Consider the following 12,533-nt stretch of genomic DNA (forward strand, 5'->3'; position numbering starts at 1 on the left):
GGAAGCCTCCATGATGCTCCGCCTGGTACGTACCTGATCTGCGAGATCCGCCAGTGCCACAGATCTCGGAGGCGCCCAATGGGAAGCGGGCGCACAGCAGCGAGTCGGCAAGGCACATGTTTCAAGGGACCACCCCGACAGGCTCGCCAAGGCGGCCCAGCATGGCGGCAGCGTCACCAACCGCAAACAGCAAAAATAGCCAGGAAAAGCTCCGTGACAGCAAGATAAAAGGAAAAAAAGAAAGGAGAAACGAAAACCTTAGCTGGCGCGACGTGTGCTGGTCGTGTTGGTTACCTTACCTTACCTGTACTGTACACGTACACCCTTGCACTGCGTACTAGTAGATACCTTAGGTAGGACCATTGCACCGTGACGCAGCGGATTCTCCCTGAAAAGAACATTCCGGTTGACGTGACCCGGAGCCAAGCTGATAAGCGTGGGCCTTGTCCAGGGACTAAACCCAGGCAGCGCCCTCGCCGGTCGTCGTTAAAGAGGTCCCGCCAAGACTAATTTCGGAGACTGCCGCATACAAGTAATTACAAATCGCCAAAGGTGAGCGGGGCCGCCACAACTTCGAACATCAACAATGCAAAATCGCAAGACTCGCAACAACAATAACTTTACGATACTTCAACCAAATCGAAAAAAAAGAAAACGAGGATAACCCGTACCCTAACCATAGCCTATATCATAACCTTAACCTAAATCCTAACCAGTGGGGGGCTAGCGCTACCCCCGTACCCCCGGCGAACTAAACCTTGGCGATAGTGCAAACCCCGTAGCGATCTTGGCGACGTATTGACGGTGTAAAAACATTGCCGACAATTGGCCGAAATTAGTCTTGGCGGGACCTCTTTAACGTCTACCCCCTCGCCAGCACCCTCGCGATGAGGCCCGTGCATTTGCCGCCGCCCCGTGTCCCTGGCCGGGATTTGTCGGACCAATTTTTTTTTCACGGTCGCATTCTCCGAGCCTGGGGGCCACCTTTGCTACCTACCTCTTTTTTCCCAAGCGGCTCGTTGCCAACCACACCGAAAACCTCCCATCAGATTCAATTGACTGCGTCTCTTGACCCTCGCGAACCCCCGAGTCGTCAGGGACCACCGGAACCACTCCACTCAGTTCTTTTTCGTCCTCTAATCTTCGCACACATACATAATGGCCAGCTCCGCGACAGAAGCCGGCAAGGTTGAGCTTGCCGCTCCCAAGGCCCAGCTCAGCGGCCTTCAGCTCTACTCCCGGTTCGCCCTCGCCGGTGCCGTCTGCTGCTCCGTCACCCACGGCGCCCTGACGCCCGTTGACGTGTAGGTGCCCTTGCGATGCAATGCGCTGTCGCGCCCTGCCTCGCGCCGTGCCTCGCGCCCTGCCGCGCCATGCCGCGACACGCCGCGACACGGGCCGGGAATGGGGGATGGCGACAAGTTAGGGAGCCGGTGGTCCATCGCTAACACGCGTCGGCTTCGCACAGCGTCAAGACCCGCATCCAACTCGACCCCGTCACCTACAACAATGGCATGATCGGCGGCTTCAAGAAGGTCGTCCAGAACGAGGGCGCTGCCGCCCTGCTCACCGGTGTCGGTCCCACCTTCGCCGGCTACTTCCTCCAGGGCGCCTTCAAGTTCGGTGGCTATGAGTTCTTCAAGCAGCAGTCCATCAACCTCCTCGGCTACGAGACTGCATCCAACTACCGGACCGGTGTCTACCTCGCCTCGTCCGCCGCCGCCGAGTTCTTCGCCGATATCGCACTCTGCCCTCTGGAGGCCACCCGTATCCGTCTCGTCTCGGAACCGACCTATGCCAGCGGCCTTATCAGCGGCTTCGGCAAGATGCTGACGACTGAGGGTGTCGGCGCTTTCTACGCCGGTTTCGGCCCCATCCTCTTCAAGCAGTGAGTTTGAGCACGGGCTTCCTTTCTTCATCTACATCGATGTGTACCGCTCGCTCACACGTGCCTAGGATCCCGTACACCATGGCCAAGTTCGTCGTCTACGAAAAGGTCGCCGAGGCCATCTACCGCGTCTTCCCCAAGAAGAACATGTCGGACGGTCTCCAGACCACCGTCAACCTGGGCAGCGGTCTTGCCGCTGGTTTCGCTGCCGCCATTGTTTCTCAGCCCGCCGACACCATGCTCAGCAAGATCAACAAGACCAAGGGTCTCCCCGGCGAGAGCACTACCTCCCGTCTGATCAAGATCGCCAAGGAACTGGGCTTCAAGGGCTCCTACACCGGCATCGGTGCCCGTCTCTTCATGGTCGGCAGTCTGACTGCCTTCCAGTTTGCCATCTACGGCGACCTCAAGAAGGTAAGCGAGCATCGGCACCCTTTGCCTTGTCTCGGGAGCTCTGCTGCTCCATCCCAGACACCGACTCCTGTATCCGAAAATTCTTAAATCCAGGAACTGCATGGCTAACTCTTTACGCTGCAGATGCTTGGTGCCACCGGTGGCGTGGAGATCAGCAAATAAACGCCGTCACGGACTGGTTGCTCCGTGTAGATGGTGCGGACGGGGTCGGGGGTTTGATCTGAAGCGGTTGTGGGGGTGTAATGGTGGACTGGACAGAGCTGGAGGACGACACATTTTGCGAGCCCTTTTTGGCTTGCTCGCCTGAGACAACAAAACGACACGGCGGAAGCATCTCGGGACATGTTGCCGGGGAAAAATGATCCTTTTCTTTTGTCTGCGAACTCTGGGGCGGGATTTGGTTCTGTTTTCGTCTTGGGCGACACATGCTTCTCACACACATACTAGAGCATAGAGCGCTTGGGCAAAAGCGCGCGTCCTGCCAGAAGGGTTGGCTGTATAATAGTCCAAGATTCCTCCTGATAGAGAGCAAGTTGCTGCTGCGGCTGGTTGTGGGATGCATGGTCAGAATTACAGCGATGCTTCGCATCCATGATACGTTAGAACGCTTCGATGCCTCTAAATACATGCCAACCGACAAAAGGCCTTTCTAGCTTTGGAACCCGATGAGCAAGAAACACAGAGTTTAGACGCTCATCCATGCAACCCCAACACGAATACAGCTTCTAGAATGCCCTCGCCCCAGCCGGCCCCCCAATCTAATTACACCACGATCCCCCTCTGCGCCCACCCGTTCCGGCCCTTCCAAGCCCACAGGACCAGCCCGCAAGCGATCCACACACTGGCCGCCATCCCCCAGAAGGCCGGCGCGTAGCACGCCTGGCCATAGCACAGATTACCCTGTTCTCCTTCTCCTTGACCACCACCACCACCCCCTCCGTTCCCATTCCCATCCCCATTCCCATTCCCGTTCCCAGCCGCGGCCTGGTACACGGCCGAGTAGACGGCGCCCCACAGCGCGGCGCCCAGGGCGGGGAACATGGCCACGATGCCCCAGTTGGTCGCGAAGTTCTCGACGCCCCAGATGACGGTGATGATGATGGGCGCCAGGCTGAAGACGGCGCCGTAGCCGGCGCCGACGAGCGCCGAGACCACCCACAGCCGCCCGCCGTGCGCCTGCGCGAAACCCGACGCCAGCAGCGCCAGGCCTAGCGAGAGCAGCAGGGCGAAGAAAAGGAGGAAGGCCACGCGGGAGATGGGTCGGAGGGCCAGCTTGCTGTCGTTGTTGCTGTTGTTGTTATTGTTGTTGCTGCGGGTGGTGGTGATTTGGACGTGGCGGGCTTTGGGGCTCGGCGCGAGCAGGTCGGTCAGCGTGCCGGTGAGCAGGCGGACGGCGGTGCTGGTTATGCCGATGATGGAGACGTGCGTGGCGGCCAGGGTGGGCTTGTCGGCGAGGTGGAGCGTGGGCGGGTACAGGGTCTTGATGACGGTGCCCACGTTGTTGATGAAGGCCTCGCCGGGGCCGATCATCAGGACGAAGCCGAGCGCGAAGCACCACATGGTGTGGTCGGCGAGGAAGCGCCGGGTTTCGGCGTTCAGCACCCACTGCTTCTTCAGCCGGGCCTCTTCCTCCTCGGGGTCCTTGATGCCCGCGTCCTCCATCTCGTCGAAGGGGTCGCTCCGCTCCACCGTGCCGTACCCGTTTTCGGACCTGCCGGGAGTGAACATCGCGCTGCCGTCCAAGATGCCGCTCCGCTCCAGCTCCTCGACCGCCTCCTCGATCAAGTCCTTCTCGTTCACGATAGTGAGCCCAAACGCGCCAATCACGCCGACCACGACCAGCAGCACCGCCAAGAAAACGAAGAAGCGGAACACATCGACCTCCCCCTCCTCGCCGCCCGGCACCGCAAACAGCCGGCTGCCCACCTGGCTCAACCACATGCCGCTCAGCCCGAACGCAGCAATGGGACCGGCCACGGCCAGGCCCCTGTGCTTCCCCCTCCCGAAATTCTTCGCGCACGTCGCCACGGCGCTCATGTACATGGAGCACGTGCCGACGCCGATGGCCAGGAACGCCAGCACCATCAGCACATACCACCCCTGGGCCGCCGGGCCCAATCCTCCTCCTCCTCCTCCTCCTCCAGAGGTGCTCGCATCCTCCTCTCCCCTCCCGCCATCACCATCTCCCACCCCAATTCCATCCCCGTTCCCAACCCGCGCACACGCGCCCCGATACGCGACAGCGGCCCCCGCGTACCCCGCGCCGAACGAGGCGGCAGCCAGCAGCGCCAGCGGGCGGGGCCCGGCGCGGTCGCACAGGTAGCCGAGCAGCGGCACGGGCAGGTACATGGCGGCGGAGGCGGCGGCGGCGAGGCCGTTGACGGCGAGCTGGGAGTAGCGCAGGCGGGCCTGCAGCAGGGGCGCGTAGAGCGAGAAGATAGTCACGGAGCCGGCGCAGAGGGCGGAGAGCAGCGCCGCGAGCAGGGAGAGCGTGCGGATGGCGCGGGCGCGATTGCGGGTGTGGCTGCGGCCGGTGGGGGAGGAGGAGAGGCGGGAGGATGGGGATCGGGAGGGGGATGAGGACCGGGATGGGGAGAGCGAGGGGGAGGGGGAGGCTGCTGCTGGTGGTGTGCTGGATCGAAGCAGCGGGCTGGTTTCGTCGCCCGGCGCGGCGGGGCGGGGTGAGAAGGGGGACATGGCTTGTTGTGGGAAGGGCGAGGATGGCGGGCGCGGTGGTCGGTGGAAAGACAGGCTGGTGAATGCGATGGAGTGACACGGCCGGGTTGGGATTGGCAATTGGCCAGGAGTGGCCGTTGCGCGGGTCAATCACAGCAGGCTGGACGCATGCTCACAACCTAGCAGTCGATTATTGCCGCAGGTACGCGTGGGGTGGTGAGCACGGCGGCGGAGGACCTGTTGTCGTTCCTGTCTGCAGAGGAAGGGTAAGGTAGCCCGTCGTTCCTGGTCCGGGGCGTCCGGGAATGCTCCGGTTGGGCGGATTTAGCGGATGACCTCATGCAGTGGCATCTGTGCGCAGCATGTCAGCGCCAAGCCGAGTGTCCAGCAGTGCCAGGCCCCTGTTACGCAGTAATCCGTATCGTAATCCGCAGTTACCTACCTGAATTGAACTGCGGTGCTACAGCGGAGCCAAGCGATGGTGAAGAACATGGAAAAGGGGAGAAGCAGTGCCGCCTAAGACAATTGAAACTCGGAGGAGTACCAATAAGCAAGGAGAAACAAGGGACAGAATGAAGGAAAACTGAAGAGCGAGAGAATCGAGGGGCGAAATAGAGACGGGAGTCGAGAAACTTGGACAACAGAATAAGGTGTTCCATACAGAAAGGCAGCTCGGGCAAGTAGAGAAAGAAGCGGAAAAATCGGCCCAGTCCAGACAGGAGACGTCGTTACCACTGGCATCCGTCCCGGCGTCCTCGCTGGGCAGGTTAATGGTGCTGGCGTCGGGGTGGTCAACGGCCGAAACCATCCCAGGTCGTGTGTGGATTGCCGAGAGTCGGATATCGAGGGTCATGTCGTTGTCTCCAGGCCGCACCTGGATCGCGTAGGAAACAATCATTGCGTCATGTATTTAGCCCTCAATTGATACTCAGATGGCACGCTCAAGCTGAACGACGAGACACCGGCACCAGAAAGTCCGACATTGGCCACCCCGTCAGTTCGCTCAAGCCTACTCAACCTCCTCGATCATGGGCCGCGGCTTGGAGCCACTCTGCACCGCCGCCGCGCTGTCAGGATCCACCTCCAGCCCAGCCAACTTCGTCAACCCGCCACCAAGCACATCTTGCTGCTGACTCCTCTCGGGCGGCAGCAGCCGGACAATCTGCCAATTCTCCAAGCTCTCCACCACGTCGCGAGAGTGCTGCACCACCAGCCCGTCGTTGTCCGTCTCGGCCACGTACCTCAGCGTCCGCAACACGTCCTCCTGCGCCTGCCCGCCGAAACCGACCCCGGGGTCCGTCCCGCGCTGCCTCGCCTTCTCCAGCGCTCGCACGAAGCTCAGCACGAACAGGACCGCCGCCCGCCGGAGGATCCCCTTCTCCGGCTCCCTCTCCATCTGCAGCACGGCCACGCACAGGTCCACCGCCGCCACCACCAGCTCGCGCCCGAGCGCGGCCACGCCCGCCTCCACGACGGCGCCCAACACCGACAGCGCCGACGCCCGCACCCGCACGTCCTCGCTCCCGCGCGTGCCCTCCCACCCGGCAACAATCCTCTCCAGCGCCTCATTCCGCGCCCGCTCGCCCTCATCCTCATCCCCGGTCTCCTCGTCAAGCCCGAGGTCCGGCACCTCGCCGCCCCAGGCCTCGGCAGCCTCGCGGTCCTTGCGCCGCTTCGCCTCGGCCTCCCTCCGCCTGCGCGCCTCCGTCTTGGGCCGCCTGCCCCGCCGGCCCGCGACCGCCACCAGCGCGTTGGCCACCTCGCGCAGCGCCCCGTCCACGCCGCCAAGAAGGCCACCACCACGACCACCACTCAGGCCGTCCGCCTCGCCGCCGAGGCGCTGCACGACCTGCAGCAGGGCCTCGCCGAAGCGCAGGCGCGCGTCGAGCGGGTGGGCCTCGCGCGCGTCGGCGAAGCGGTCCGCCAGCTCGCGCAGCACGGCGCGCGGGTGCGCGGGGCAGAGCAGCGCGTAGAGCCGGATTGCGTGCAGGTAGACGTACTCGTCCGCGTTGGGGATGACGGTGGCGAGGAGGGCCAGGATGCCCGGGATGTCGAGCACGGGCGAGCGCGACGTGATGAGCGTGCCGAGGAGGTGCAGGCCTTCGGAGCGGACCGGGGCAGGCGAGTCCGGGTCGAGGATGTACGAGACGGCGAGGTTGTAGGTCTTGCGGTCTTCGACTTGCCGGTTGGTGGGCGCGGCTGTGGCGTTGGGGGCGGAGGCGGGATCGTCTAATTCATCGCGGTAGAGGAGAAGCAGCCGGAGATTGCTTGCGGTTTGGGAGAGGTTTGTGGCGCCTCGGGAGAGCTTGTCGAGGGATGACTCGATGAGGCTGAGCACGGCCGGCTCAACCCGCGACTTTTGGAAGCCGGGGGCCGTGATGATCATGTTCAAGAGGCTGAGTGCTACGCCCGACACTTCGTCGTCCTCGTCGGCGTTGTCCGCTGAACCAGCCAAGATCTGACTGACGAGGTCAAGGATGGCTTTCGGCTGCGTTGCAAGCTTTTCCGGGAATCTCTCCATCATGGCTAGGAGCGTCCGGAGCTCGGCAAGGTTGGTGACAGGATCCTGCTCCTCCTCCGCCTGTTTAATCACGGTCTCGCCTCCCTTAAGATCATGGGTGGATCTTAGCCATCTTTTGAGGAGTTCAAGAAAGGCAGTGGAGATTTCGGCGTCTGAAAGCGCCGTTGTCATAACGTCCAAAAGGACACGCGCTTTGTGATCGAGGCGTGGTAACACTGCAGATTCATCTGCGTCCCTAAACAGCTGCCTCGAGTCCACGATCTGGACTTGGCCGTCTGGCGTCGTCTCGTACCTCCATTCAGGATTGCGCTTGGTAAAGCCGCCAACGTAGTCCAGATTCGCGATGACAAACAGAACGAAATGAGCGGTTGGTGTCAGTTTTAGGAAGATCTTGAACAGCTCTCGCGCAGGCGCGAGTACACTCTCCGCCATGGACGGAGGCGGGTCGTGCCACGATGCGAGGGACCATAGCTGGGTGATCAGTCGAGAGAGCAGCCGCCTGCACAGATCTGGATTAGGATGGGCCTCGGCCAGCGAGTGCAATCGTCGGAGCGCAGTGGCTAAGTCTTCGGGCTGAACAATTACCCTCCGCTTGCTGAGGTCGATGATCCCGTTCGGCTCGGTTCCCACATCACTCGGAAGCTCAGGTGGCTTGATTAGGTTGAGCATTGGCTCCGCGAGGTACTTCCAGCCGGCGGTGTCTCGACGGCCTGTTAGCTTGCGCGGCAAGACGGTAGAAGGGAAACGGGTGCGTACCAGGAGCTCCCGACGATTTCCGGCCCAAGATGCGTCCAATGACATAAGCAGCAACCTTGGCCACCTCGGGCCCTTCTCCTCCATCTAGCAATAGCAGCAGTTGCGGCGAGATGGTCGAGTACCATGTCTCAGGGGTGACCGATGCCGGTTGGGTGGACAGCAAGTTACTGGCGAGATTGAGTGCTTCCTGGGTGATGTTCGCTCCTCTCGTCTGCGGCGTGGCGGCCTCGGACACTTTCACCGTGCTCGAGGGATGCACGGAGAAGACAAACTCCAGAGTTGCGCGGACACCATTCGGGCGGAGCGGCACCCGTGTCAGCGTCTCCATCAGCTTGGAACGCAGCCATGGCGGAACACGGCCGGGTCTGATCAGGATGCTGAGGGCTGCGAGGAGGTCCAACGTCTTCGTTCTGAGGTGCAGGTCAGATCTGGAGGGCAGGTTGTGAGCGTGCTATGTCAGCCTGGCTCACCTCTGGACCAAGCCATCAAACTCCCGGAGCGCAGGTGCCCTCATGTCCTCGCTCACATCGGGGTTGAAGGCGTTGCTGCCAGCATTGATGAGGGATTCGATCAGCTGCTGGCGGCCCTTTGCCCTGGCCTTGGCCTCCATGGTTTTTGAACGTGAAAGTGGATCATGTATAGATTCAAGGAGGATTTGGTGGGATTATATTCGCCCTGGCTTCCAATCTCGCCGGCAGTGCCTAGCGACCTGTGAAAGTAATGTTTCTCAAAGCCAGATGAGGCCCATCTAAACTTCGATCGCCTCGCCGGGGGATGCACATGATGTGCTGCAAAGCATGAGGGAAAATACTTAGAGCGGGCGGTTGGGAGACTTGGTGCAAATATAAAACACCTGTGATGTGACTTGCTGCCCGTGAAGCTTGCACGGACAAGTTCCCGAACCTTCTGAAATCCTGAAGCGAGAGAACGATAACGTTACACTTGTAATGTAATTTACCCAGCGAGACCAGAGCGGGGCACCTTGAGGAAGCAGGCGGTCCACAGCAGAGGTTGCCTGTACAGTACATACACGCGCTTATATGGGACAAACAAGAGAAGCACAGCACCCTGATCCTTTGCACCGCTCAAAACATCTGAATAGTGGCAAGTCAAAAGAAAGCGTGTGGCAGGGATGCATCCCATATTGGTTCCTTCCTGAGAATCGACAACCATCCAGTATTCCATACTGTAGGATAAAAGTTCTCCTCATTTTTGATGATTCGGAGAGCTGACCTCCCAAACCGCTTCATATTTCACCCAGAGTCAACAAAGTGCCGGTGACCTGTCCTGTGTGGGCGTTGTCTCGATACCCTCCTTTGCGGACCGAGCAAGCCAAGCATATCTGATTTTACCATGGATCCAAACTAGAACTCCTCTCTCCTCCTGTACGCTCGCTAAGGTCAAAGTACTGGCAAGAGCGACGTCTGAAATTCGGACGCTTTCTTCGTCTGGATAACATACTGGTCATGGACCCTAAGATTTCATCCTTGGTCAGCCCATTCGCACCTCCACGCGGCTCTTTCCTCGCCGTTGGCATTCCCCATCCCACACACCGAGTGCCCATCGTACCCCGTTCAAGTCCCTAACAGATCGCCAAATCGGCCAGAAGAACGGCAAAGGAACGACTGTCCCCCCAATTCCAAACAAGTAGCAAGCAGACCAGCAACTGGGGTATCCACAAGCAAAAGAGCAACGCCACCCGTTCACCTCCCCAACCCAATACCCGTCACCCACAACCGTACGCTTCCTCGAAATGCGGTCCATAACCCACCGCTCTTCCATAGACCCGACCATCAATCACCTCCCTAACTCCACCCTCCTTCCCACCCCACGAACTCCCTTCCGAACGCGCCATACCCGACCCTCTCAAACCGGCTTCCGCAGACTCTTCAACAGCGGCGCGATCTGCGACCGCCTGCTCAGCCCCACGCGATACCGCACCTTCTGCGGCAGCACGCCCGCCTTAGCGGCCGTGGAGGCGAGTTTCTGCTCCGGCCCGGCGGCCTTTGCGTCCTTTTCGGCGGTGCCAGAGGATCCAGCGGTAGCAGCGGCACCGGTCACCGCAGTAGTAGTAGTAGTGTTCGTGGTCATCGGAACCGCCGGGGCGGCATTTTCTTCGCTCGCACCCCTGCCACCATCGTTCGCTGCGTCTGGGTGAACCTCGGTATTGGGTGGCTGCGTGTTGGGCGAGAGTTCGGACAGCGGCTGGTTTGGGGCCGGTTCAGCTTGGCTGTCGTTGATGGCTGCTTGCTCGTCGTTTGGTACGACGGTGGGTTCGGCTTGGGGTTGGGATTGGATGGCCGTCTGGGACTTGCGCGGACGACCGCGCTTCCGTTTGGATGCGGGTATCGGCTCTGATATCTCGGTGGGCGCTATCGCGGACTCCTGTATTTCTTCGCCTTGTTGTGGCGGCTCTGTGACGTCGGGAGAAGCCTGGGTGGCTTTTGCTCCCTTCGTTTTCCGACCTCTTTTGCTTTTGGCGGTGGATGTTGGAGGCGTCGGTCCGCCATCGAGGCCTTCAACCTCGGGGGCAGCGGACGGGTGGTCAACCGCATCCACATCTGGGTGACCCACAGCATCCCCGGTGTCGTCTCCAAGATGTCCACCCCCTTGCGGGAGATGCTCGTGCCCATCGGCGCTTTCCAGGGGATCCAAGCTCCAGGAGTCGTCTTCCTCCAGAACAACCCTCCTCCTCTTTGCCCTCCGTGTTGACGTTGACGGAGGGGGCTCAACCTCCGCTTGAACCAGCCCAGCGGACTTGACGACCTTCGTCCTGCCCCTTTTCGGCCTCGAAGTGTTGGTGCTAGTCATGTCCGTCAGGACATCAGGCGATGATTGCTGCGAGGCCGTCAGCAACGCTCTTCTCACCAAAACAAGGAGCATACGAACGCACCGGCTGGTTGAAATCCCGGCCGAGAAACGTCTCAGCAACACGGTTTTCATCCAGCTCATCAACAGGCTCCGGCAGCCGTCTTGAAGACCCAATCCGACTTGGAGTCGGGTAAGCAATCGTCGTAGCGCCGCTGGACTTGTATACCTCTCCCGCCACCGGTGGCTGCGCGGGGAAAGATGTGACTGGCTCGTCCGGCGCTGCTTCCGACGACAAGGAAACCGTCTTATACTCCTGCTTCTGACTCGCCGTGAGGACGCTCTGGGAAATATACAGCGACGAAGCCGTGTCGGGCATGCTGGACGCCACGCCGAGAGCAGCAGCGTTCCTTCCCCGCCTTGACCGCGTTTGCCTGTCCGAGCTGGCCACCACCTCTGCCGGCACAAGCATCACAGGACTGGAATCTTGAGCCTGCGGCTGCGGCGGTGAGCTGGACGGCGGCGAGCGGCGTCGGGTCCTTTTCCTGGCGGGCGGCGGCGTCGCCTCGGGGAGCGCGTACGGGTCCTGCGTGGGCGGCAAGTCGGGCATTGCTTCCTTTAGGCTCAGCTGCTGCCGTCTCGGACTTTTGCGCTTCCCATATGTCCTCGTCGATCTCTGCGACTTGGCGGAGACGACTGGAACATCCCACACATCAGCGCTTCCTGCGCTGGCAGCGTCTTTCCTTGGCGTCGTGATATCGGTCAGGTCGATCACCTCCGCCGGAACCACTTCTCGGCTCCTCTTTGGCCTGCGACTAGCATGCGCAGGGTCGGTGATGGACGTGTTGGGGGATGAGGCGTTCTTGGCAGGGTGTTTCTGTCCCGGCGGCGGAGCGGACGAGATCTCGGTCCAAGCGGAGGCGGGGGCGGCGGCCGGAGCCGTGTCTGGAATGACCTCGGAAGCCTCAACAGCGGCTTGTTGCTGATCGTAGATGTGCTGGAAAAAAGACGGGTCGGTCGAGTCAGTGCTGGCGTTGTGTGGCGCACCCATGGGCTCAACGCGGGGTGATGCCGCCTTCTCCAGCGTCAATTCCGGATGGCCCACCTCCGCCTCGCCGTCTCCTGCTTCTGGACCGCCGCCAAAGTCGCTATCATCGTCCTCTGAGTCGAGGATCTCCCTCCGTGGCGCCATCACTGTGATCTCGTACAGGTCCCTCCGCAATTGCTATGAATTCTTGCCGATTCGTGTTGCGGAAGGCAAGGCGCGGTGCAAGGTCTCGCGTCGCGCACGGTGTTAGCACTGAACGCGCTGTCACGGGTTGCCAAGCCGCGTCGAGGGTATGTTCAGTAGCAACCCTAACCCTCGACGATTTCCCTGAGAAGATGAGTGATGAATAGGGCGGTAAACTTGGGCTCTTGGAGTAAAGTTCCTTCATACCGGCTCAATCATGATGGATGTGGAGAGTCTGG

General features: G+C 60.9%; 4 protein-coding genes across 4 annotated transcripts; 1 reads left to right on the plus strand and 3 right to left on the minus strand.

Moving 5' to 3' along the window:
* Window positions 1–997: 997 nt before the first annotated feature.
* THITE_2171649 (uncharacterized protein) lies at window positions 998–2,961 on the plus strand. The gene is made up of 4 exons (XM_003657878.1): window positions 998–1,304; window positions 1,469–1,888; window positions 1,957–2,302; window positions 2,426–2,961. Exons 1-4 carry the CDS (start codon window positions 1,159–1,161, stop codon window positions 2,462–2,464), a joined length of 951 nt encoding a protein of 316 aa, XP_003657926.1. The 5' UTR covers window positions 998–1,158; the 3' UTR covers window positions 2,465–2,961.
* A 28-nt stretch (window positions 2,962–2,989) lies between these two features.
* On the minus strand, window positions 2,990–5,786 carry THITE_136083 (uncharacterized protein; the record flags this gene model as incomplete). The annotated part of the gene is made up of 2 exons (XM_003657879.1): window positions 2,990–4,917; window positions 5,711–5,786. The coding sequence occupies 2 exons, from the start codon at window positions 5,784–5,786 to the stop codon at window positions 3,065–3,067; spliced, it is 1,929 nt and encodes a 642-aa protein (XP_003657927.1). The 3' UTR covers window positions 2,990–3,064.
* A 98-nt stretch (window positions 5,787–5,884) lies between these two features.
* THITE_2071588 (uncharacterized protein) lies at window positions 5,885–8,737 on the minus strand. The gene is made up of 2 exons (XM_003657880.1): window positions 8,256–8,737; window positions 5,885–8,200 (listed from the first exon to the last, which is right to left on the minus strand). Exons 1-2 carry the CDS (start codon window positions 8,581–8,583, stop codon window positions 5,988–5,990), a joined length of 2,541 nt encoding a protein of 846 aa, XP_003657928.1. The 5' UTR covers window positions 8,584–8,737; the 3' UTR covers window positions 5,885–5,987.
* A 1,233-nt stretch (window positions 8,738–9,970) lies between these two features.
* THITE_2124169 (uncharacterized protein) lies at window positions 9,971–12,311 on the minus strand. The gene is made up of 2 exons (XM_003657881.1): window positions 11,149–12,311; window positions 9,971–11,093 (listed from the first exon to the last, which is right to left on the minus strand). Exons 1-2 carry the CDS (start codon window positions 12,253–12,255, stop codon window positions 10,122–10,124), a joined length of 2,079 nt encoding a protein of 692 aa, XP_003657929.1. The 5' UTR covers window positions 12,256–12,311; the 3' UTR covers window positions 9,971–10,121.
* Between the last annotated feature and the right edge of the window lie 222 nt (window positions 12,312–12,533).

The sequence above is a fragment of the Thermothielavioides terrestris genome, chromosome 6 (genome assembly GCF_000226115.1).
Source record: "Thermothielavioides terrestris NRRL 8126 chromosome 6, complete sequence".
NCBI classification, from domain to species: Eukaryota; Fungi; Ascomycota; class Sordariomycetes; order Sordariales; family Chaetomiaceae; genus Thermothielavioides; species Thermothielavioides terrestris.